This window comes from Ammospiza caudacuta, chromosome Z (genome assembly GCF_027887145.1).
Source record: "Ammospiza caudacuta isolate bAmmCau1 chromosome Z, bAmmCau1.pri, whole genome shotgun sequence".
Lineage (NCBI taxonomy): Eukaryota > Metazoa > Chordata > Aves > Passeriformes > Passerellidae > Ammospiza > Ammospiza caudacuta.
This window is the reverse complement of record NC_080632.1, coordinates 40,538,394-40,565,686: the sequence shown is the minus strand read 5'-3', so window position 1 is coordinate 40,565,686 and position 27,293 is coordinate 40,538,394. Positions and strand designations below refer to the sequence as shown.

Here is a 27,293-nt window from a genome sequence, read left to right as displayed (position 1 = left end):
CTTACAGAAGAAGACTCGCAACCAAAAATCCATAATATGTCATCTAGATCTTTCTCATTTACAGTTTCATCAAGTGATACTCCAAGCTATGGATAAAAGCACCAGTAATTACTTAAAGCTGTTTATTCTAGAGACATAGTACATTTGTTTTGGTCAAGAAACTGTTTCCAGAAACACAAGAGGAAAAAAAAAAAGCATCCTACCCAACAATATGTAAACATACATATTTATAGGTATTTATGATATATAAATTTATTTTATTTATATAACATTTTCCAGTTCCTTCCTTTACCCTCCTAAACCATCCAAGCCAGATGGCTCAGAAACTTTGATACTCATGACCTCCTTTCCAGTGTTTCTAAGTGTTTTCTACTTAATAAGAAAATCGCCCATTTTCCTGTAACACCCCTTCCCCCATTCCAATTTACAGAACATACTACACTCTCTGAAGAGGTCTTTAGTGCCAACCAAGATGTGGTTTAGATTTCAGTCTGCCTTCAAACACTGCCACAGGACCTGAATTCTGGATGTCACCTTGTGTTTCATCATTAAATTTTAGAGTGTCTCCACTCTACCCCTTAGTGGCGTATTTAATGTGAACAGATTAGATAATCCTCCTAATTGGCATAAAATGTAAACACAATCATTATTTCTGGAAGTTCAGTGCATCACAAGTTCATTCTTTATATTATCTTTATAATTGATGGATATATCTGAGCAAACTACAAGATCTTAAATAATTTTGTTCTGTTTAGCACAGATTGTAATGTAATGATTAGAGACTTAATGAAGAAAATGTCACACTACAAAATTTCTGAATTTATCAAAGGTTTAGAAAGTTGCTTACCCTGCCATCACTATAAATCCGAAAATTTATCTTTCTAAGAGCTGCCCTGTCCAAAACCTCTTTGACTGAGCATCCACACGTGATTGTCAAGGTGTCAAAGAACAGATCGTGATGTAGCTTGTGACCAGCTCGCCTGAGACCTATAAAAAACAGCAAGTTAATTCTATTATATATGCACAGTGTCTTGTTTGCTAAGGTGGCAGTTACAGAGCAATACTATGTATCTCATAAATAAATGCTTTTACATAATAAAGCAAAATATGGCCCTTGTGTAAAAAGCAGCAAAATGACCATATTTTTATTGAAATGTTACTGTGCATGAAATGCAACTAAATCAGATTCAAACCTAAGTAATAATGCAGATTGAGTCTAGGGAAGGTAATTCTGATACATCAAATCTGACATATATACAAGAGCAGTGTTGGTATATGAATGCAATAAGGACAAAATAATAAGATTGGGGAGATATTAATGGATATGAATTGCCACAGAACTTGCCATAACAAAGTTTAGAGTCTTAGGGTTTTTTCCAGTAGGAAGAGGTCTTCTGGCTATCTGGCAAATAAAGTATGGATGTTTCTTACAGTAATCCCTTGGTTCCAAATATTCCAGTTTTGTATAGCTCCTTCTGACAGCCGTGGTAGTATTAGAGAAAAAAAAACCCTACCAGACCACATAGTCCAGGTGCAATCATTTTGTTCTGCTACAGATTTTGTGCTTTTCTTCAGCTATTAAGCTTTGGGATTTCAATGTTTGCAGCAGATATGATACTCCACCCAATTTAACTGAAATGTTTCTATTGCTTTAATATAATTTATTACCTTCCTTTGCTATATTATTTATACTCTGTGCAGATTTCTGTGAGTAAGCTAGGATGGTCCATCAAAAGAAGTGGATGCTGGCAAAGACCAGTTCAACAGTACCATCCAGGGACTCACTCTGCAGACTTCTGTTAAGTTTCCCAAGAAAACAGAAGCAATGACTGCAAGTTCTTATCACACAGACATCTTATTCTTGGATGTCATTACTAGAACTACACAAAAACCATCAGCTGAGAATTTTGTATTAAAATGGTGCCTCTCAAGTTGAGAGAGCACACATCAGATGGACACCCCTGCTCTGCCCTGCAAGTTTATTTAAGATGTGTTTTTAAGGGGTAAGGGTTTTAGAAGAGTTTCTGTAAACATTAAGTACGCACCTTCAGCCAAGATTAGAGCAGCATTGTGTACTCGTCTTGCAATGTGCCTTAGTCCATCCGACCCATGGTATATCCCAAACATGGCTGACATGTTAGCCAGAAGAGCCTAGGATCCAAATATAGTTCAGGATATTGTTATTGTGAGCAAAGACTACTTCATGTCAGTTCAGTGGAAAGTTTCTTTAGCACCCAGAGAAAACCACACATCCTCAGCTGATGTTATAGCTACTCATCTCCTGCCTACAAAATAAAAGGAGGGAAAGGCAACATACTTTTATGAAACTGTAAGGACTGATTATGAATTCAATGCTGTTTGAAATGTAATTGTTTTAGCAATTAACATGTACTTAAATTCAACTACTGCAACAAAGATCTTTAAAGACTTTAAAGTCAAGGATCAGTACAAAAAAACTATAGAGTATCTCCTTAATAGTAAGTATATAAACTTGTGTCAATAATAATCTCTTCTCAAAATCTGTCACAACATAAGAGCAGGAGGAAGGCAATGCTAGGAGCAAAAACAGTTATGACTCTGGCTGGCTGGAGGTCTGTGGAAGTATGCTGAAAATAACTATTTTGGATACTGTTGGAACTCTGATACTTACTTAATCATGGTATTTTCCTGTAAAGATATTACATTGATGATGTAACATTCTTGCATCAAATTGCATAGACAAAAAATATAAGTTGTGACAATTTGAATAATTAGTTTTATAAATTAAAAGTTTATTTCTTCTGCCTTGAGTTGGCAGAAGACCATTGGAATTCTCTTCTACATTCTGAAAAGTTCTGTCTTGCTTATAACAAACATGCCACTAAGTGGTGTTTATGCTACAAGACAGACAGATTCATGACACTGCAAGAATTCAGGACTGCAGTAAGGAAACAGATAGTAAAACTGTCTTTTCAAGCAGACCCCATCATTCAAAACAAATGAACAAAGACCAGAATATTTTTATGTCCTTCATTTTTCTACTAAAATCTCTCTAAAGTATAGGTAATTTGTTGTTCAACTTGTTCCTTTCTAGCCCTGAAAATAAAGTGTAAGTTACCTGCGCTGTGCAGATGTTGCTGGTAGCTTTATCCCTCCTGATGTGCTGCTCTCGTGTTTGTAAAGCAAGCCGGTACACTTCCTTCCCACTTGCATCTCTAAGCCACAAGTGAAAATGTTGCTTCTGTTACTTTAAAATTACAGTTATTTATGACACAGAACTTTATACATGCTAACCTGAAACTAATTATCTATCCTCAGAGACAGAAGGGTGCTAGAGAGAACAAAGCATACGTCAGGACAGTTGCAATATCAAACAAAGCAAGACTAAAGCACCTCTAGATTTCTGTTTAACTACAGGAAATTTGGTATTTGCCTTAAAATGATAGAGATTATTGCAGCTATTTGAACTGAAAAATAACATAAATTGAATATTCCTAAGTTTATTGATAACTGTGAATGTTTTAGTTATTTTGGTTACTGGAGTACTTCTGGATAGCCTCTGTGACAAAGATGTGCAGTGTTCCTAGTGACAATTACTTTGCATTTCAATTATTACTAGTTTGACATCTTCTCAAAATACACAGTATACATCACTATCAGCAATTATCAGAAGCAGATTTTGCACACTGTTTCTCTGCATAACTATAATTTGAACTAGATTAAGTTCCTTCTAGATTATTTTGGAGGTTCGCTGAATTTTCTACTTCTTTCCATTTATGTTTTATAAGATTGGATGACAGAGAAAAAGTCAATACAAATATGTGGAGTAAGTTAGCTTGCAAAGCCTCCTGCCGTCACAATGAATCCACTCTGCTTTTGGTTATCTCTTCATCCCACAATGCCACAAGAACTATAGACAGTTCCACACAAATGGAATTCTGGAAGCTTGCTTCCTCAAAACTGAAGGGAACTTTTAGTCTCACCGTTTTCAAACAAATAGGGTGGTTAGTACAACACCATGGTCACCTGTTGTTCACAAAGGCTGCACAAGATGGTCATAGGGTGTTTTTTATGGTTTCTTATTTGTTACTAGGATCTCTGAGGGGAGACTTTAGACAGGATATCAGGTAAACAATTTTCAAATAAAGGGTTCTAAACCATTGGAACAGGCTGCCCAGGAAGTGACAGCATCACCATCCCTGGAAGTGTTCAAAAAATGTGGATATGACACTAGAGAACATGGCTTAGTGGTGAACATTGTGGTAGGCTGATAGTTGTACTTGATGATCTTGAAGGTTCTTCTAACCTTAAGGATTCTAAGACTCTATGGCTTCAATCTTCACTTCATGGCCGAGGGAGCCCTTACCTTGTGACACCCACCATTCTGCCCGGCATCATTCTCACTAGATTTTCCTTCACAGCAAAGAATGCTGCATGGGGTCCCCCATAGCACAGCGGGACGCCAAACCTCTGGGAGTTACCCAGGACAACATCTACCCCAAACTCTCCGGGAGGCTTCAGAATACAGAGGGCCAGAAGGTCAGTAGCACAGCAGGCAAGAGTCTGAGAACAGAAACGCACAAAGCAGTCAGCCTCTCCTCTGAAGGAACGGTGTCTACATGGGAGCTAGGTTTTTTTATCTAGTTTCAAACAGCACCACATCACTTGCATGGAGCTGAAGTGCAATGGTTGTAATGGTTATGAATTGCATGTAGCTGAAAGGGTATCTCATTAACACTTAGTTTTATGAAAATGGCTGTCAGATTGATATCTGTGTGACCAATAAAATTTACCCCATTCTGATGAGCTCTTTCAACAAGTTCAGAGAAGTCTTCAATCTTCCCTTCAGTGTCTGGATACTGAAATAACACTCCACTGACATCCTTTCCACTGAAATCCATCTCATGGGGTAATTTGAGCTCCGTAATAACACCTGTATAACTGGAAACAAAAACATGCAGAAGGTAAAATATTCAAACCACCTCCGACCTTGGAGTCATACTTAATAAGATGTTTCCATGGAGTCATATATGACTCTTTTCTTTAACATACAAAGACAGTTGAACATCTTTGCAGCACTAAGCACTGAGAAAGTTTCACATTATGGTATATAGTACTGAAGAAGAATTACATTTGATATCATCATCAGAAATACAGAGCAAAGCAAAAAGAGAATGCTTAAGATACTTGCTTCCTAGTAAAAGAAAAAAATGACCAGGCTGAATTCAACAGTCAAATGTATGCAGTTATGGAATAATTTAAAGGAAAAATTAAATATTTTCTTTTTATGATATGTTTAGTCTCTTTTTAAACAGCTTTAATTTCTTTGCAGTTGTATTTGAACTAGAAGTAATGTCAAATCATAACAGACTTCTGCTTTTAGTTTGCAAAGAAAGCACAGGCCAGAAATGTTAGTTATACAGCAAAAAGGCACAGATGGAAAATGATTCAGTGTAAGGGAAAAGATATGGTGGAAAATGGAGGAAAACATTACTTTGCTCTAGTTTGGACCACTGCTATAGTTTGAGGGTGGCATCGGGCATCTACATAGAACTTTCTCCTTTTGTTGTGTCTGTTAAAAAAAGAAAAAGAAGGTTTACACATCAATAATATATTGTTTCCAATGGAAATAAATTAGCTTATTTTCTAGAAGTGAGTTTTTCTATGTAAAAAGGCAGTTGAAAATATTGGTTATTATAACCAGATTAAGTGTAAGATTGAAGAATGTTTCTGGCACATTTAGATTAAGAAAGTTCATTTCAGACACTCAAATGAGAATCATACGTGGCAGAAATTGAAACAGAACAGGGAGCTAATTTCAAAAGCCATGGGAATGACTTCACACACTCTTTTAAAGGAATACAACTGTGGTCTTTAATACAGACTTTTCAATGTTGCCCTGGATAGAAAAAAAAAAAAAGGAGCCATTCAAGTAGGGAGATGAAGAAGATGGGTCACTGCTCACAGCAGTGGGGATAGAACTAGGTGATCTTTAAGGCCCCTTCCAACCCAAACCATTCTGTGATTCTGGTAAGTGGAATTTTATGTCACAGGGAGGCTTTAAACTAGTGAGTAGTTAGAAAACTATTTTTACACATATGAAACTATGATTACACAGACTCTGCTGTGTAATCACCTTCCTGATACACAGTTATGAGTGACTTTCAATAATTTCTCATACTTATTTGATTTGCAAATCTCTTTCACGTGGCCCTACAGCAGGCATCCATGAAAGTAGATTTGTATATTCCAATAAGAGTTTCACTTTTAGCAACTTAGAATTATGTACTCCACACTCCACAGTCCTTCAGATCATGTGATAAAAGGTCCTGTGCATCCCCCAGAAAGGCAATGGCAGGTGGGGGAGCCCAGATAACACCCTGTCCCTGCTGCTCCCGGGTGCTTCCCAGGGAAAATCAGCCCAACAGAGACCCATCTCCACAAGTGCAGAGGAGCAAAGAGCCCACCGGGTAGGTGGGATTAATTATCACAGGCACACCATCTGCGTGCCTGCTCCCACTTGGCAAGTAGACATTATGGGATGCACAAGAAAAGCATCTGGGGATCACAGACATGTCTTATTATGACATGTTTAGGGGGGAAATAGTACAGTTAAGAGATTCTGTGAGCAATAATTGTAGCAAAATAGGGGAGTAAGGGGATAGACTGGGACAGTCACATATAAATAGTTCATTGCTGAAGTTCTTCACCTAACTAGTGAAGTCTGTCCTCTCTTGTTAAATGCCTTTCTGATTCCTTTCATGGATAAGGGGTCTCCATATTCTCTGTGTGTGCATGTGTGTGTGTGTGAGTCCCACTGGAGTCAGACCACAAAGGATCCACATTTCCATAGTGCAGCAATTGAAATGAGTAGAGGGAGTGGAATGGAGTGAGTGCCAGCAACTGGAGCAGCACATCAGCCAACAGGAGCTCTTGTGTCTGTGGAGGTATCAGTGGGAGCAGGTGTGTGTCTGCCAGCTGGGCTGTATCCTAGGTGGGGTGACTAGACTCTTCCCAGTATGTCCATGTCTCTATTGTACAAGGGAGGTGGGCACAGTGCTCTGGGATGTGGGCTCATCAGGGTGACAGGGAGGGATTCCCCCCGGCATCCTGGTAGAACTCCTCCTCCCAGTGCAGCCCAGGAGATTGTTTGCCTATTGGCCACACACTGCTGGATTGTGCTCAAACTGGTGTCACCCAAACCCCTCAAAGGCCTTTTCAGAAAAGCTGCTTTCCAGCCTGCCAGATCCCATCATGTACCCCATATGCCAGGGGTTGCTTCTCCCCCAGCTGCAGGACTTGGCACTTCTCCTTGTTGACCTCACAAGGTTCCTGTGAAACCATTTCCTCCAGCCTGTCCAAGTCCCCCTGGAAGGCACCATGACTCACTTGTCCATCATCTGATCCTTGAAGTTCTGCACCACGAGCAAGTTTGCTGAGGATACAGTCTGCTCCATCACACAGATCATTGACTGGACCCAGTGTTGCCCCTGGCTTATAACTGTCCTCCACCTAAAGTTCATGTCACTGACAAAGCATCCCCTGGGCTGACATTCTGACAGCCACCAGCCCACCTCATCCAGCCCATAATTTTTGTTTTCTCAGTGGAGATTTAAGGGAGACTCCCCGCTGCTCTCCCCTCCCAAGCCAGTCACTCAACTGTATAAAGTCATCAGGTTGGTCAAACATGACTTGCCCCTGTTTTAATTCATGACTCCTTATCCCCTTCTTGTCCTTTGCATGTCTGGAAATGGTTTCCAGGGCTGGCAGTTGTCCCATCATCCCACTGAGGGATCGAGGTGAGGCTGACTGGCTGGTAGTTCCCTGCATAGTCATTCCTCCCTTCCTGGGGACAGGAGTGTAATTTTCTTTGCTCCACTGCTGAGGCACCTGTCCCAGTCACTGTGGTTGCTCAGACACAACCAAGGGGGGCCTTCTATCGGTGTCAGGAGGCTCCCTCAGCAGCCACGGGTGCAGCACATCAGGACCTGTGTAAGTCCAGTTTGCTTAAGTGTTCTCTAGCCCAGCCTTCCTCCAACAAGGGTGAGTCTTCCTTCCTCTAGAATTTCTCCCATTTCCTTAGTTTTCTGAAGGCCTTAAATGTCTGAGTTAAACATTCACATCAAGGCTAGGAAGTTCTCTGGGGGATGGCAACATGGACTCCAGCTGTTTAGTGAACTGCTCACGGTAAGAAGGCCACACTCAACATCAATCCATTACCTACACAGGGATAAATGCCTTCAAATTCCAAAATTACTTCCTGCTTTGATTTAACCACACTTTTAAACACAGTACCTGTGACATAATTGCATGGCCTCTGCAGCAGCTGTCCCTTCATCCAGCAAAGACGCGTTAGCCACATCCATCCCTGTGATATCACACACCATCGTCTGGTAATTCAGGAGGCTCTCCAGCCTGCCCTGGGACACCTCTGGCTGGTAAGGAGTATACTGGGTAACCCTGTCGGAAAAAAGTTCCGAGTTTGGGGCTAAGAAAACACATGTGTAACAAAGTTATAGCAATATATAACTGAACTGTATCACATAAAAAATAAATAATATTTAATTAAGAATAGAATATAGTTATCATTGCAATTTTTACCTTTTGGCGTTGATTTAACTTTTTACAGGAAAAGAATTCTGTTTCTCCATTTTGAAAAGAGAAATTACTTTTAAAGCAGAGGTGTGAGGGCATTATGGAGAAGGACAGAGTAATTCTGTCCTTTTCTGAGTGTGAAAGAATTAAATCAAGTCACAATATTCAAAGGAGAATGCGTTGTTCAAGCATATCTAGATATTGCCACAATTTTTCAACACTGTTTCTGAAGACCTTTATTTATCAAGTCTTCTCCAACCTTTTAAGAAGAAAAGCATTTGACATTTCTCAGAATCAAGCTCAGAAGTATGCAATCCTTGTGCAATGACAGTTTCCATATGTGTTAGTGGAGGGAAGTCAGACTGATGTAAGTTTTATCTGTTGTCATTTGGTGAAAAAACAGTAGTGCAATATAAGCAACTCCTTCAAAAATGCAACAGTCTAAGGGACACGCTCTATTGTAACAGTCCAGAAAACAAAGCAGCATGGGTCCAGGAATGAAAGGCAAAAACAAAGGTCAGGCTCTCCTCTCTGCTGGAAATTTGGGCACTGGATTACACAGTAGTTCAGGACAGACTTTACGCCAGGTTGAATTTAGAGTAGCAGCCAGAAACAAGTGGTAAGTGCAAACACTTGTGGCCTCTGTTTTCTCGTGATGGAATAAAAGAGTAGTTAGTTTCCCTAAAAGGGCAGTAGCAAGTCCTAGTCTTTTGAAAACTGAAGGTATAAGGTTTCCAGAAAGACCCCAGTATTTGGAAGCTCAAGTTAGGTAAAGTCAATAGAAGGTAAAAACCAAAGATCTTTTAAAAACATGCTGGAGAACTTGGTATTGAGCAGGATGAGAGAAGTAACAAAATAGTAAGGTGAGAGAGAAAGCGGGAGAAAGTCCTGAAGAGAATTAAAAAGCTAGAAGAAGGACATATTCAGCAAGTGAACTCAAAGTGTAATATATTATGCTAATACATTAACCATCTAATTTAATTAAACATCGGCTTGAATTATTCACATACACTATTCAGTATAGCAACAGAAAGCAATAGCTATGTATAGAGTACATAAATCTTGATGATTTTCCCAAAACCTGTAGGGGTTTTTTTTCTCAGTTTTGGCCAGTTCTAGCACTAAACTAATTATCATCATATGACTGCATAGTTCACAAGTGAGACCAAGTCGCAGACTGCATGTAGCCTTGCTAATCCCAATAGTAGGGCTTTTTTCTCCACAGCAGCTAAACCCAGTGTTCAGTTTGCCAGATAAACTTTCACTCTAGTAGTATCAAGATTTCTTTTCTGTGTGGTCCCCCTGCCCACTCAGTTCTCACCAATAAAAAGAATCATTCCAAATGCCTTTGCATGAGCAATGACTTTTATTGATTAGTAGAAATTTCTCTGTACCTAAAGTTTTACAACCGTGTTTTCTCATTTTATTTCACCAAAGGGCCATTTCTTGTATTTTAATTTGCAGAAGGAACTAGAATTAGACTAACAACAAGAATTAAAACATTGTGATTAATTGAAATGCATTAGAGAACTCCTGCTCCACATAGCTGGGAAAGTACACTATATTACAAAACAAAATTAATGAAGCCTTATGACTTTGATGTTATGGTTTTGAATGGCCAACACAGTTGAACTAAAACAAATCAATTTCAGAAAGATGGGGGAAAAAATCACCCAAGAAATCTTGAATTCCAGTACTGCCACAAACTACTATGAAGCTTAACAGTTCCACAAATAAAGACACCTCTTATAACATAAGCACACTTAGTTAAACACTACTTTTAAAAGGGGTTCTTTGGCATTTTTTAAGCATCTACATGTTTTAATTGATTCTACTTCTCTACAAGTTCTTCAAATAAAATATCTGGCTTTAGTCTGCATTCTCTGTTCTGCCCGAATCTATACTACATGGTAAGTGACTTTTTAAAGTAATTTAAAAGCAAGCTCTCTAAAAGTAATTATTGCACAGTATGTAGCTATTTTCAGAATGCAATGCTTTCATTACATTCTGAGTGTTACTAACTATCAAGTTTAATAATTTACACTTTCACATCACTAGAGATGTGAAAGACTCTCAAGGATGTACCATGCTTGGTACATGTTTGTATTCTTACACATTTAAAGTCTGGAGGCAAAGGAATCAAGTAAGTTGGACTTAGGGAGACTTTTAGTTGCTCTAACAAATAACAAGCGAAGCAAACACAGTTTATGTAAGGGAGGCAGAATAGATCAGAAGCAATAAGCCTGAGCTTGTAGTATTTCCCTTGGAGCTGCAATGTGAAGTGTGTCAGCATGGAAATTGTTACACACTCAGCAGAAATAAGAAGTCTGATTTCTTTAACAGCTTCCATAAAGCCTGCATAGTTGTTTTAGCATACATGCATGCACACATATATGCTTTCTCTCCAACAAATATTTTAGCCTTCGCTTTAGTCATCTAATAGTTTAACTTTTAGCCATTTAGTTTGGCTCTACCGGACAGTGCAAGATCAGATTTCTGGACAAACTTGTTTCAGTAACACTATATAACTTTTTAGGATTGAAATGTCTGCAGTTCATTTTGTTCCACTTATTTTCTAGCTATTCTTGTCTTTGCTTCTACCAACCAATAATTTGGTTTCCTGGTACTGTATTGAAATATTTAGATTGCATGTGTTGCAAAAAGTGAACAAGGATAAGGCCAAATAAAACCTTGCATAGATGTATTTCATAGATTCCTTGACTTCAAACACTGCAACTTTTCCACCAGTGATGCAAATAGAGCCAACAAATCTAAAAATAAATAAGACTTAGAGGTCTACAGATATGTAGACCCATTTATGGCAACCCAAAGTATAAAAAACTCATAACATCTAAGTAACGATGACTTTTTTCACTGAGTGATATGATCCTTTGGTTCATTGTGGGGTTTTTTGTTGTTTGGGCTTTTTAAAATATATATAAAACCTTTAAAAATATGGATTTTACTAAAATAAAAATTACTCAGGAATAAAGTAATTTAAGTAAGGTAACTCATTTTAATACAGTATAAAAGAAGCATTTTAGTGACTGGTGATAGGGGAACTTGTAAACTAAATGAGAAAATGCAGGATGACATTCAGGCTGCTGGAGAGTCCACATGAAATTTAGCTTTTCCTGTTGCATCATTCCTGACTTACAATTCTTTAGAAACCGAATTGTCAACAGGATGATCCAAACCAAGTACAATATTCTCAGCCTTTTCATAAATGAATAATATTATTATGGTAGTTCAATGTCACTGCTGTTCACCAAAGAATTATTTGGTCAGACAAGACGAGAACTCACTTTATGGGTAAACATTTAAAAAAAAAAAAAAACAAGAAAGATATACTAAGAGAAGAGACTTTAGAATTTTCTACTTCCTTAGAAGTTTCTTACTTCCTCATCACAAAACCATGATCATAGTATTGCATAGTATTTAACCACATCCACCCAAATTGCGTACACCAGTGGAGGAGGGAGCTGGTTTGAAGTTAGGCAAAAGTTAGGAAAGAATTACTTTCATTAAAGAGGTAAGTCTCTATACTTCCTTAAAGCAAACATGTAATCTTGTATTAGTTCATAATATATAGGAGTTGTAAATAGAAGCCACAAAACTAGTGGCATATTTTACAAAAAAGAGCATCTTCTAAAGTAAATTTTAAGATTTAGCATGAACAACACAGTTCCTACACAGTAGGATACACATCATTACCAAATATATGAAAGCTTTAGTAAAAAAAATAGGTTTGTGGGACAAATGTGTACTTATACATATACATTTAACAATAACATGTGTTACATTACCATCCTGCATTCTCCAACAAGTTGCGTGCGATGGGCTGAGGCACTGAGCAGTTGTAATAACCCATGCCTATATAGGACCGCCATATCTTGTTCTTCTTTGCAATATTGTACAGAGTTTCAAGAATTTCATTTTCACCTAATTGGAAAGACAATACGTCAGAATGCTACAGCTACATGTAACAGTTTTTTAGCCGAAATGTCTTCTACCCTAGTGTAAAAAAAAAACATTAGTGGTGCAAGTACAAACAGTAGCAGAATGAAGTGCAAGTCAAGATAAAGCAGTAAACAGGTAAAACATTCTAGGGAAGTTTAAATTCTGCCAGAATTTTGAAAATGCAACACCTGAATAATAACAGGGTTCCAAAGCAAGTGGAAAGAATAGTGAGAGAACAGCTGTAGGCAGAAGGAGCTCCTTCTGTTCCAATACAATGTACATTCAACCCAGAAGAGGCCTATCTTGCACATGCATTAAAAACACCAGGAAACATTTTATCTTAGCTGAATCTTTCAGAATCTACATTGTTTGAAGCTATTGCCATCCACAGCTGTCATTTAGTGTTTCTATCGGAGTCATATTTGCACAAAGTGAGCTTACACCAAGCACCCAGGAGAATTTCTTAGTATCATAGAACTTTATTTCCTCAAATTTTCCCTAAATTGCTGATAAAACAGAACAGTTCTTTCAATTCAATTTTAGCATACTTCACCAGTTTATTTAGAAAAAATTTATAAGATTATTTCTAGTTAATCCCATTCCAAATGAGATTAACTTTCAAATGAGTCTGTCAATCTAGTTTGAAGACATTACAAAAGAATGATTTTGAAATACATAGAATGAAAGTATTTGCATTCCCTCTCTCCCCAAACCATAATTTACTCTTTGGTCTTGCTTCTCTGTGTTCTGAAAGCAGTGCAAAAATCACACTGAGTCAACCCGTTCCTAGCAGTCAGTGAATAATGCTACAAAAATCTGCCAAACAGTCGTATTTTAAAAATGTATTAGTAGCTGAGGATGCAAAAGGATGGTCAGTAGACGATCTTAAGATCACACGACAGGTCAGCCCAACCTAACAGACCTGGTGGAACTGGAAACCAACCCTCCTGGGTGAGGGAAGCAGATGTTTTTTAATTCTTCCCCAAATCTGACCTCAGAGTTTGCTGTAATGGGACAGTTACAGCAAGTTCTGTTCCCTCTGCACCGCAACTTGAAAATGTCACTTTGTAATACAATGCCACAAATCACAGAACTAGAATATCTCAGGCCCTGTATGTCTCAAAATCTATTTTCTCTCTGTAAGTTACTCCAGCAAGAGATATCAAGTCAGAATAGTTAATTTTCTAGAATGCGGTGGCAAATAATTATCTAGGGTTTGAATTAATTTCTAGAGCAACCACAAACAAGGATATTAGAACTTCAGCTCTGATTTCAAAACTTGATTTTTTCCTTTCACTCAAGTTGCTGCTATTGCATTTCATGAATAAAGATTTTTTTTTTCAAAAATCTCCAGGTTTTCAATTAATTCCTTCCACAGCCACATTACACCTTTCACAGAGTTTTTAAACTGATGTTAAGTTCTCATTTCAAAGTTCATTTCTTCTCTGCCTTTTACTCAGTGTTGCCATTAGATCTAATGTTATTTCTGAAGACTGATTTCTTAGTTTCAGTAAACTGCAATTTTTTTTTTCTGGAGACTTGTTATATGCTTATTAGGTTTTAACTCAGCAATATTCAGGGCAAAGTTTCTAAACTAGTGAAAAACTTCACTCCCCAGAACTTCTCCCACAAAGTTTTTTGTAAGAGAGAGGCAGTTGTTTAAGTAAGCTTTAACATTGTAGAGGCCTTCCTCTGCCACTTGCAAAAAGTTTGATGAAAGACAGTTTGGTTGCAATTTCAGACAGAGGCTTGTGCTCTTGCATAATTCAAACATCAATGATTTCTTGGAAATGGTAATGAATTTCCTTGTTTAATTCCAAATTGCTATTAAAGGCAGAAGTTGGCTATCTTTTAACTTGCTTGCTAGCTCAGTATCACACACAAAAATGCACTGAGTGCGGTTTCTGCAGTAAACACATACCATAAATACTGCACAATGTGATAGATAACATTTCCTTTGTTTGCTCAAATGGGCTTTTCTTCTTGAGTTATTTCTCTGCAATTGTAGCTAACAACAACTACATGCAGCCATTTAGCTTGTGCTGGAGATCTCTGAAATAAACATGCTTCCAAACTGATTGAAGGCACAAAACCAAAAGCCTAGAGGGGCTGCAAGCAGCTTAGGTAGAGATTGTGATTAAGAGTAGAACCACACTCCATCTAGAATACCTACACTGAGAGGTTTTAAGACTGAATATATTTTTAATTATCACATTTTAATGAGCTACCTGCGAAGACATCTTCACAGTTGATTTTAAGCAGGGTGGCAAAGTATGGGAGGCCATACTCCTTCCATTCCTGCTTCACCTTCTTCCCTGCTCCTTTGGTCACTATAAGGGCAATGGCAGCAGTACAGCTCAAAATACATCTCCCACATTTAACACACCTCTTTGAAGAGGTCAGGGATAAAGACTCCTTATCCTTTGCCTTCTACTGCCTTGAAGCACTTCATCACAGCATATCTTTAGAAAGACAGCTCATAAATATAACTGCAGTTCTGAACAAGGGAAGCCAACAGCCCCTGATTTATCTATTAGGCTGGCTCACCTATGACCAAACATAAATCCATGAAGATTTCATTAATTCAGTGTTTACTTTACACTGATAGGGTTCTGAATTTAAGTAAGAGTGATGCAGGTAATGGTGAGAGAAGTTAATACAGAAGCTGGAGTCCAAAGACCAGAGAGCAAGGCAATGAAACAAACCATGCTTACCATTACCCCCAGCACCAACAGGAGGGGATGGAGGAGATGTAGCCAGGCTCTTAAAAGCTCTGGATGCATAGCAGGAGGGCCAGAGCCTCAGGCTGGAGATAAGGACAGCTGGGGCCAGGAGGACAGTCCAGCAGTGGGACAGGGACTCCACCTTTTGAGGTTCTATGTTCTGATTGGGTAAAGCCCTGAGCAATCTATCTGACCCCACAGCAAAGCTTTGGGTAGGGGCTAGAGACTGAGCTGGGTCTGTCTCCATCAGCAGCCTTATCTCCCATTCTGTCAAGCCTAGGTTTCAACAGTGTATTCTCATAATGTTATTTATGAAAGGGGCCTAACTCATTATTGATCAATTTGTAAATAACTAATGCTAATACAAAGAGAGATGAATATGAAATACAACAGTGATCTTATGTATGGTTAAAAATTGATTTTTAAATTAATAATGAAGTTGCTGCTTTTCCAGTTTGGTCCCCAAGACTGTCACCAACTCTGAAAATAGCAGACTTTTTCCACTGTATAAAGTATATAACTTGGAGCATATGCAGTGGAAATATTGTATTATTCTAAATATTTATTAATTTATTTAAAACTAAAACATATAGGATTCTTAAAAATTTTAATTACATAGTTCAAAAAACATAGCTTGAAATATTTTTTGGTTATGTGACTAATTTCTTCTTAATTCTCCCAGCAATAATCCAAGCAATGAGATTAAGAGCTAATATGCAAAATGGGGAAATAAAAAGAAAGAAAATTTACTATGTTTAAGTAATGGTTGGACCCTGGCCACTGTCACACTCACTCAGCTGTTTGTTTCCAGTGTTCTAAGAAAAAGTGATTGAAATGGCTTTACTATAGACTCATTTTATTAGGTGTACAATAAAAATTCTTTAAGAACCTTGTTCAGCAAAAAAATTGCCAGCAAAGTCACTGCAGTTGATCTTTATTCCCCTCATCAACTCATTAGAAATTATGATCAAAGGCAGTACTCAGAATAATGTCCACTGCTTTTGATGTATTCCTTTCCTATAACTGGAGAAAACTTACTGAAGGTCTGAGAGGTTCTGCAAGGGCAGTTCCAGATTGCTACATCTACAGATAACAAAGGCAGAATATATCACAGAAACAGTAAGAGGGACTGAATTATCAGATCACAAAGCGATGTACTGTTATTTTTGCTAGTGTTTTTGTAGTTAGCACAGTAGACTTGCCTTGAAGTTGTGAGATACCTGCAAAATATGGCACTAGAGAAGGAGAGCGAAATGAAGAAAATACAAAAGGAGCAGTTCAAGTTATACAACTTTAACCATGCAATACTAAAAGAAGGTTACTATTTGTCTGATATATTATTCACTTTATATCAGATCTTTAAAAAAAATCTAATCTCTGTGATCAAGGAAGCAAGATCCCTAGAACCACTGATAAAAGGGGGATTAATTTATTTCCCTTAATTAAGTATTCAATTCCATCTCTTTTAAAAAACCAACCCAAAGCCAGATTATATTGAAGAAAAATAGTTCCAAAGCACGGTCAGGCACATAGTAATAAAGCCGTAGGACAGCAAAAGGAAAGCGCGTGTTCCAGGTGCTGTGTGCCCAGCTTCAAGGTAAGGGCAGAAAACCTGTCTGACACTAGGGGATGATTATAAATTCATCCAGAATTTATTTTTAACTGGCGTTTAAAATGTAAAATCCTATTAAAAAAATATTCACTGCAAAAGGAGCTGCTAATTTGGAGACACAAATGGTCTTTATTACATTGTAACTGCTTCTCAACAGTATTGTTTCTAATAACGTTTAGACCGGAGACCCAATTGCATTCTTGAGATTTTAGGAACTAATGCTGATAAATTCTAAAATTTGAGAATGTACCTGGGAATGTTTGAGAAAAAAACCTGGTGGAGTCCACAGAAGTATTTGTTTAATTCAACCGTTTAAAAAATTCAACTTCTGAGCTAAAAAGCAGAAATAAACATATGCACAAGACCTATCCATTACATATAAAGATGGATGTACCATGGCAGCATTGCAGGGATAACTATGACTGACATAGACAGTAGGTTTGTAGGGATAAAATATAGATTAGTCATACAAGACAGTACGTTCCTTTATTTCAAATAGGTCAATCACAACATATGTGCTAATGTACCTTCAATACCTAAAGAAAAGCTGATTGTTCAAGTTTCCTTACTGTAGCCCTGGGAATAAAGCTCTGTAATACCAGCTGATCCCAATTAAGAATCAAACAGATGTCTAGTCTTGTAGTAAATATTGACTGAACAGAAGTTACATGCCAAAATTAAGTTTTTCCTTAACTGTATCTGCAGAAAAATCTGACTGTAAAAAAGCCCCTCTTCCAGAATTAGTTGAGGTACAGATGGTTTTACAACAGTCAGCGGACTCATGGTAAGAGATACTTTTAAAATGTTTTGGGTTTTTTGGTCCCAAAATGGACATAGCTAGTGCTTTCATCTTTCATACCAAAGAAAGGATTTTATCTCAGAAACCTCTTAGCACAAGCTACAGTCCTTCTCTCCTCCATCACTGACAATGGCAGTACATGGAAAAAATCTGCCAATACAGATAACACTAAAAATTATTGAAAAAGCATTTTGAGTGTAGATGCACTTGTACCATCAAAGCTCGGCATTTACCAGAATGGCTGGGCATTCAGATTTAAGAAAAAACTTAGATTTTTAGAAAAATCAGATTATGGAATCATTTAGCTCGAAAAACATCTCCAAGATCATCATCTCCAACCTCTGATTGATTACCACACTATCATGTAAACTATGGCACTGAGGGCCATGTCCAGTTGTTCCTTGAACACCTCCAGGAATGATTCCTCCCTGCACGGTCCGTTCCAATGCCTGACCACTCTTTCAGTGAAGAAATTCTTACTGATTTCCAAACTGAACCTCCTCTGCCACAGCTTGAGGCCATTTCCTCTTGTCCTGTCACTTGTTCCCTGGGAGAAGAGGCCAAACCCCACCCAGCTATACCCTCCTTCCAGGCAGTTGTAGAGAGTGATAATGTGCCCCTGGAGCCTCCTTTTCACCATCCTGAACAACCCCAGCTCAATGAGCTGCTCCTCACAGGACTTGTGCTCCACTGCTTCACCAGCTCTGTAGACTTTCTCTGAACACTTTCCAGCACCTCAGTGTCTTTCTTGTAGTGAGGGGACCAAAACAACACACGATTCAAATTCTAGCCTCACAACTTAAGTGCCAATCACAGGGGGTCAATCCCTGCCCTGCTCCTGCTGGCCACACCATTGCTGGCACAGGCCAGGATGCCATTGGCCTTCTTGGCCACCTGGGCACTGCTGGCTCACGCTCAGCTGCTGTCACCAGCACCCCCAGGGCCTTTTCCTGTGGCAGCTTTGCAGCCACTCTGCCCCAGCCTGTGGCACTGCCTGGGGTTGCTGTGACCCAAGGGCAGGGCCCAGCACTGGGCCTTGTTGAGCCTCACACCACTGGGCTCGGCCCATGCTCCAGCCTGTCCAGATCCCTCTGCAGAGCTTTCCAGCTGACCTGCCCTCAGGAAATGTCCAGGTAAATAAGGTTAAAGACTTTCTCTCTATATATATGTTATGTCCTTCAAAGAAGTAATGAAGCTTCATTCTTCACTGAAGAATGTGCTAAATTCACTGTGCTAAAATGTCTAGGAGAAAAAGAGTGTGCTTCTACTGAAATCAGAGGTTTTATTTATCATCAGTGGAATATGCAATGCCATATAAACAAGCTCTTTAACACAAGCTCTATCCACAGAAGCCTCTTTTTTCTTTTTTTTTTCTTTACTGCTTTTGCATACACACATTTGATTAATTTTCCTTGTTTTGGACAACTTGTGAGATTATCAATGGAAGGATCTGTAATGTGATCTTTTCTAGTGACACACACTGAATCAAAACTTGAAGATTATATAACAAATGTACACATCAAATATACACACCTGAGATGAGGTCTACAGCTAAGAAAGCTTTCCAAAACACCCAAATGTAACTGCAGGGACCCATGATACACAGACAAGCTTCTTATGGTGAATGTGTGGTTTTCTTGAACGATATGCCTAATTCTATCTGTAAGGATTGACTTCAGTGAGACTTCAACGTAAGCTCAGCTGTGTTTGTTACTATAAAGGAGTAGCTCTAGCACAGCTCATTTGTTCAGCTGCACTCCCATTTGTGGAGTCACTATGATTACATTTTTGAGTTATAATGACAAGTGGAAATTGCTGTATTTGTAATATAAATTTTATATATGCTGAAGCTCATTGAATAACATGTTTTGCATTGCCTTGTTTTGTTCTCTCTTTCCATGTGTGAGAGCATTCATGCAAATAAAAACAAATGTTTAAGTTAGAATAGAATAGTTTTCATGACACTGCCCAATTTTGCTACTTCCCTTTAGTAAAAGGTATATGATAGAGAAATAATGCCCCATCCTTACATAATAAATACCATCCTGGTAATTGGAAAGTGTTCTAACAGTATATTAAAACAAACTTCACTCAGATTACAACATGATGGGTACAAGATGTGCATGTGTTCAATGTGATGGTGCACAACTTTAAGCTGAGGCTTTAAACATTTCTTTTAAAAGCTGTGGAATTTTCTGCTACCAGTTCAGGGGAAAAATAGTGACAAACAACTTCACATTAAGCTATAAAACGCAGTCCAGAACACTGGCTGCAGAAGAAAAACACAGTCATGTACAGAAAAAAAGGTTTTCTGTACCTCATGCAAGCATCTCTTTTGAAAACTCACTGTAGCATGCTGTGCAATGTGAGACTCTGCATCACAGTCACATTCTTTCAAAGTTTACTCTAAGGGAACAAGAACAGCATAGCAAGTGGAGCAAAATGCCAGTGAACTAAATACACTGTTAACTAATGAGGTCCTGTTACACAGTGAGAACTTGCCTACAACAGGACATCAACTAACACACCACTGTGTAGGAGACGTACACTCAAAATTACTAAGAATCAGTATTTGAGCACTGCATAAAGACCGTGACTTAAGCTGATGCCACTAGTTTAGTTTTTTAGTGCCCACTACCCTGTAAAAATTTTGTAAGAGTATCATATTAATTAATAATAAAAACTAATTATTAAAAAAATTGGAAGGGCTTCTAAGCCAGAATTATTAGTGACAAACTGCATTTCACTCCTTCTACTGACCTAAAAATATAGTAACCTAAAAAGTTTTTGTCTTTGGGGTCAGTGAAAATCGCTTCTTAGTCAGGGAATACCTTGATTAAAACACATTAGCCGTAAGGAAAATGCCAAGCACTACTTTCAGCAGTTATATAGACACAAGAAGGCTGTAAAATTCTTCTGCTTCTCTACCCAGCCTCTCACCTTTCCAATAAGACAGAAAGTTCCAAAAGACTGAAACACCATTGTACTAATAAAACATTTTAGAGGTAGAAACTATCATTCCCTGTTGTATCCCTCCTGGCTAGACTCTGCCTTTTCAGGGTCTAGTTTTCCTGGCTGCTCATTGTGGTGCTGCCTCTCACGCGTGATGTCATCTCAGAGTAACCAGATTGAACTGGCCAGGAACCTCACCGGAGCGGCAGGCCTGAAGTTTACACTCAAATTACAGCACACGGATGAGCAATGAGAAAATGCCTGCAAGCTTTCTACGAATCAGGCAAAGGATTGTGACACAAAAATGAAGTTAATACTGATGTAACTGGATCCCATATCTGAATGGCCATTGAGCTTTGTTAGTTTTAGTGTAAGTGTTTAGCATTGAGGATTTTAATGTGTTTCTTTCACTTACAGGACTTCCAGCATCATTGTCACAGATTTTGCGCTAAAGTGCAGTTATGCAGGTAAAAATTTTGTACTGTGCTAGCTAACTCTTCAAAATGTTAATATCTAAAGCCTCATGAAATCACATCAAGTTTCCTACAGCAATTTGCCGAATTACTGTAGTGGCACAATAACTGACTGAGATGTTTAATATTCCTGCAGTTTACACATAACACTCAATTAGACAGATTTTAAATTCTGGCCATTAGTCTACTGTGTATCCATACTACGGAGACAAAGACTTTTCATGTTATTAAGATATGCAGATTATTATTGGGGGGGGGGGGGATGTCGGGGACGAGGAATAACAAAGAAATCCTGCAGATACACAAGAACAACAAAAAGACAGTGGCTCAGTCCACATTAAGGGGACGACATTTAGTCATACTTTTCCCTACACATTAGGCTCTTAGGACAAAGTAAAGTCAATGGAGCACTGGACCTCCAAAGGGAGTTTTCGAGCAGCCCCTGTCTGCTACACTTATTTTCCTACCGATTTCCGAGAGGACAGCAACAAACGCAGCAGCCAAATTAATCTACGGAGTTGTTCGGAGAAGAATGAAGTGTCGGTGACTGTGCTGCTACGCTTGTTTAAGTCTTACTCTGCACTTCTGCTCGGGCGGTAAGATCAGACCGCTACACGGGTCAGGGGGACACGGGGGGCAGGGGGCGCGCCCCCCGAGTGCCCCCCGCCCCGCTGGCGGCCGGAAGGGGCCGCGGGAGGGAGTCCGGGAGCGCCCCGGGCCATGCGGTCACTTACAGACGTGGTCATCCATCCTCAGCGGCCTCCGGAGGCGGATGCTGCCCGGGATGGTTTTGTCCATCAGCTCCTCGACGCTCTGCAAGAAGCGCCCGCACGCCGTGGTTAGCTCCCGCGGGACGGCACGGCCCGCACCGGGAGGGTCCGGCCGCGCAGCTCCCGCCCCGCACGGCGCCTACCTGCACCCCGACGGTTCGCAGCATCTCCCGCTTCTCCTGCTCCCGGGGCCCGATGTGCCGCCGGGAGAAGTCATCGTGCCGCGGCAGGAGCTGCTCGATGCACCGCGCCGCCTCCCCGCCGCCCCAGCGCCGCTGCCCCGCCGCCCACAGGTGCGGTGCCCCGCGGGCCGCCAGCCGCCCCCACCAGCGCCCGCAGCTCTGCATGCCCTCGGCCCAGCGCAGCCCAGCCCAGCACGGCACAGCACGGCACAGCCCAGCACGGCACGGCACGGCACCGCCGGGAGCTCGCACTTGAGAGCGGGGGGGGCGCGGCGCGGCCCCCACCGCCCGCGCCAATGGGGCCCGGGGGCGGCGCCGCGCTCGGCCCGCCCGCCGCCACCTGCCCGCCCGCGCCGGCCCTGACCCCGCGGGCGGCCGCGCCGAGCATCCCCCGCCGCACTGCCCCCGCGCTGCCCCGGCCTGCGGGCGCGCCCCGAGGACATTTTCCCAGCAGAGAGAGTTTTCGTTCACAAAATGAATAGGAGAAAAAGGCTTTTGTGTTTCCTTAGCAGAGCGTGGAGTTGCTTTCGAGCGGCGAGCTGTAGGATGAGCAACACTGTCCACAGCTGTTACCGGGGCGTATGTGTGGGTGTTTATTACTGCTTTAACTTCTGGTGATGCTAGTCTTGGGGAGCAGAGAGGTAACTGAAACCTACTTTCCCCCATTTTTCAGTTCTGTGTCTCTCTGGGGATGATATGATCATAGTTACAAACTTGTATGTTGGATTATAGAGATGCCCACATTTCTTCATCTTCCAGAACTAACCCCAGAGTGGCCACATTGAGGATATATATTTGAACCAACATTTAAATAAAATAACAATGAAAGAAAAAAATCCAAGTTGTTCTTTAATTTCATCTTAATTGTATCAGAGATCTACTGCCTCCTGAATTTAGAAAAATAACTGATCGCTACTTTGGAACCTAAAAGTGAGTTTACTTTGCACCAAAGATCATTGGTTCATGCAAGCTCTTCATTCCTGTAGTAAACATGAAATTACTTCTCTGATATAATCTGAGCTGTCATAAATACTGTATTATAAAGGAAAAGGCCCTCACAAATTTATGCTGGTATGTATTTATGCTGGAGTAATGATTTGAGTCCCTGGTTTCAGAATCAGAGGTCCCCAAATTAAATGAGATGAAGCTTGCTTTGAACAGCAAAGCTGTTTGCTGCAAGGATTCATGATACAAATCCTGTCTTGACTTTACTGATAGCTATTAAAATACAAATATATGTTGCTTTTCTCCTCTATTTATATATATTGCTTCTCTACAAATACGATAGTAGCAAGAAGGACATTAAAACTTTGCTATGGGTTTTATCTTGAAATCATATAAGTGAAATAGAAATATTAGAAAAATGCATTAAAACCATGATAGTAACAAATTAATTCCCATTATGACTTTGTACCTACATAATTCCTTTTTAAAGCGAGTCTAATGCCTTTGGAAAAAAATTGGAGATTGTGTTCAAATATTCTTTCAGACTATGTTCAAATAATTAGTGTTCTTAAAAATGTATCCCTTTTCTCTGTCAGGTAGCATGAGGATGATATTTCACACAAGACATTACAGTCAGCTCATTCAAAATTATAACTTTGCCAGAATTGTTTCTTCAATGTGAGGTTAGAGTTTTATAGCTATCTCTAGTGCTAGGAAGTAAAATCTGAGGAAATACAGAAGCATCCCAAACAATATCTTTTCTATCCATATTTCTTCATATTCCAGAGCTAATCCAGATTTAGTTCAACTTGAAAACTATGCATTGGAGCAGGAAGACTGGAGAGGTGTGCCACACAGTAATGTCAAGGTATGCCCACTTCACCTTGGAAAACACCACATCTGGAGTGCTTTGTTAAGTCACTCTACGGATAATGCTTTTTTTATTCAGAACCTCAGCACAGAGTTCAGCTTAGCATGGGCTATGTGTAATCACTGTGATAGAGATACAAGCCCGGTTTATGTGCTTGATCAGCTGGACAGCTCTTCAGCACCTTTTTGAAAACTATTATTTATTGCCTTAGCTAGCAAAATAGGAATCTTGAACAGAAGATGCAATAAAAGTGAAGCTTGGATATCAAAGGTGACTTTGATATCAAATCAAGAAAAGCTAGCTAGTCTTGTAGCTTTGAACAAATGTATCATTTCAAAATACATAGCCAACAAAACCAGCTGTTTTCTTCATGTATATCAGCAGAAGAAAGGAGGTTTCTTGGAAGAGAAGAAAGAATTGGGAAACCACATCTTGCCATTATCACAGCTGTTTGCACAAAGCTCAGAGGTGCAAATGTCTTTGCCTGATGAGCTGACCATGTGAGCTGCTATGCAGTTTTTTGGGACATCAGTTTTGTTAGACTTTAAAAGGAGTGCCCTATACCCTTCAAATCAAAGTGACATGTTATATGTACTTGTGACAGGTTATATGTACTTTCTCTAACATTGATGTTTTTAAGCTTTCTTTGAATGTCTTGACCCCAGTTGTGATTTAGATAAAAGATCTATTGCAGTTCTAATATTGCAAGTTCCATGGGTGGTGATGGGACTATTCTTCTGTGCTCTTTTAAGATAATGAATTATCAAAATAAGAAAACTGTGTTGTATTCTTTTAAGATTCACTCCAGTTCCCTCCTATAACCTGCAGAGGAAAATCTATGCCAGCTGATGTGCCTCTGCACCACTGTACCACAGAACACAGAGACTGGGTCAGATTACAGTGTTATCTCAATTTCTGATTCTGGCCAGTGACAGCTACCTAAGGAGAAATACAAGACTAGGCAAAAAGATGTATTTACACCAATCTGCAGTATTTTGGTTACCATCCTGGTAACTGAATCCTTGTGCATTTCATAGTCCTTAATGTACCTTTTTCCCCAAATTTGTTCAGGTGATCCATGTAAACTCTTAATGGAATAAATATAACGGTTTACTCTTCAAAAGCAGTCATATTATAATCCTTTCTTCCTTTATCTAAATTCCTTAAAGTAGTGAAAAGCACTCATAATATTAAGGACCTTTCAACAAGTAAAGCAAAAGAAAAAATGTGAGTAAAGACAGTCCAACATATGCTGGCTTCTGTTCTGATGCAAGATTTGTTCTGTAGAAATTCCTCAAAAGAAAGAAAGTTTTTAACAGTTTAAATTACTATCTCCATGGTTGCTCCTGCTTATGGATTTGTACTGTAATTGTAAATGGGTCTGGGTTTGTGCCGTATTGCTGCCTTTTGATTTGAGACATCTTTAACACAGATTTTTTTTTTCTCTTCTGGAAATATATCTGTAACATGATTCTTTGTTTAAAATAATATTTGAAAAGTACAATGGCTGTCAGTACATAAAGAACAATGCAGCTTCTTGTCCACCAACACCTCCAAGTCATTCTCTTCAGGGCTACTTTCAATCTATCTCTGCCCAGAAAGCATTTGTGTCAAAGATTCCCCTCATCCAAGTGCAGGACTTCACACTTGACCTTATTGAACTTCCAGAGGTTTACACAGGCACACCTCTCAAGCCTGTCTAAGTTGCTATGGATGGCATCCCTGCCCTCCAGCATGTTGACTGAACCACACAGATTGGTGTTGTCATCACTGGTCTCTACATGGACATTAAGCAGTTGACCACAACTCTTTGAGCACAGCCATCCAGCCAATTCCTTCACCCACTGAGTGATTCATCCACCAAGTCCATGTGTCTCCAGTCCCGAGACAAGGATGGTGGGCAGGACACTGTCCAATGCTTTGCACAAGTCCAGGGATATGATGTCAGTTGTTCCTCCCTCATCCACCAATTCTATAATCCTTCACAGAAGGCCTCCAAACAGGCACAATTTGCCCTTAGTGAAGCCATGCTGGCTGTCACAAATCACCTCCCTGTCCTCCACATGGTTTCTACAAGGATCTCCTCCATGGACTTGCTGAGACCATGAGATGACACTGACCGGCCTGTAGTTCACTGTGTCTTCCTTATTTTCATGTTTTCCAAAATGGTTATCCTTCCTATTTTCTAGTCAGCAGGAACTCCAACAGACTGGGGATATTCACTGAATATACCTGTAAGTATCCATGAATATTAACCTTGGAGTAAAGCCATTCCAATTCCATTTAATGTGTGGACAAATGCTGAAGAAAGCAAGTGTCAGAAGGTTTTTAAGGTACTAGGTATTAGTTTGTTTTTCGCATTTCCTCTGTCAGAGAGCACCACAGTCCTGCTTTTCCCTCCAACTAGGTGTTCCAGGAGTAAAGAGCAACTCCAGGGCATGGTCCCACAGGTAGAGTCATATCAGGGTGAGCCAGGTGTTGGTAGTAGGATCCATTGATAGTGCCAGGCAAGAGATGAACCAGGTCCAGGCAAGAGCAAAAGGAGATGAGACTACAGGTAGGACAGCAGACCAAGTTTCATCTTCAGTCTGAAATCCATGCAGCAGACAGGAATAAAGACAGTGGCAATGGACATCTGAGAGATGCATTCAGGAGGAAAACTAGCTACCAAGTGGGTTTGAGGTCTGCCCAGCTAGGTGGGCCAGACAAGGCTGGAGACCAGCATATGGCAGGACAGCTGAGGGTCCAGGGCTGTGGTGAAATGGAGACCTTGGTTCACAAGCAGTGTGTGCATGCCCTGGCTGAGCCTGGTCAGGGTCAGTAGATTCCAGAGGGGCACTTGGTGTCTGGACTTTCTCCTGTAACAATCACATGGTTAGGTAGGGACCCTCTGTAGGCTTTGCCCTAGAATAATTTAAAAAGTCAGGCTTTTAAATAATTCTAAACCCCCCTTAATAATCCAGTCCTCTGGCAAAAAGAAATCTCTTAATCCTTCAACCTTTTAAACCTCTTTTAAATCTTTTTCATACTTCAAGTCCTTTTATATTTGGAGTTGGGGATTTCCACAGAAGAGATAAAGAGCAATTACTCCAACCATCGCTGTTTTGATCTCCATCTGCCACTAAGCTCACTCATGCTGTGCCTAACTGAACTGCCAGACACTTCCTTGACACATAGCCAAGCAGGCAGCTGCTGCTCAGTCTATGGCAAACACTTCTCCCTCCTAAAAACTCAAATTACAACAAAATACATGGGGTTTTTTCCCTGTTATGACTCTCAATCCTTACAAAAGCCCACTAATGTCCTCTATAAACCTTCCCACGATGGGCAGAAGGAGCTGCACTGGATTTCTTGCAAAGGCAGAATTATTTGCTGCTGCGCAGGTGATTTGCTAGTCTCTCTTTTTTGCCATTTGCTCTTTTTTAAGTTGGT

At 39.9% G+C, this 27,293-nt stretch overlaps 1 protein-coding gene across 1 annotated transcript in view; it reads right to left on the bottom strand.

Moving 5' to 3' along the window:
* Positions 1-22,210, bottom strand: part of GLDC (glycine decarboxylase) — a 38,492-nt gene extending 16,282 nt beyond the window's left edge. Inside the window, exons 1-11 of the mRNA XM_058823913.1 lie at positions 22,007-22,210; positions 21,828-21,906; positions 12,381-12,516; positions 8,275-8,439; positions 5,474-5,551; positions 4,773-4,920; positions 4,346-4,542; positions 3,098-3,194; positions 2,046-2,151; positions 848-987; positions 6-86 (exon numbers count right to left, since the gene is read on the bottom strand). Coding sequence (XP_058679896.1) covers positions 6-86; positions 848-987; positions 2,046-2,151; positions 3,098-3,194; positions 4,346-4,542; positions 4,773-4,920; positions 5,474-5,551; positions 8,275-8,439; positions 12,381-12,516; positions 21,828-21,906; positions 22,007-22,210 — 1,431 coding nt within the window. The remainder of the gene's footprint in view (positions 1-5; positions 87-847; positions 988-2,045; positions 2,152-3,097; positions 3,195-4,345; positions 4,543-4,772; positions 4,921-5,473; positions 5,552-8,274; positions 8,440-12,380; positions 12,517-21,827; positions 21,907-22,006) is intronic.
* Positions 22,211-27,293: the final 5,083 nt, after the last annotated feature.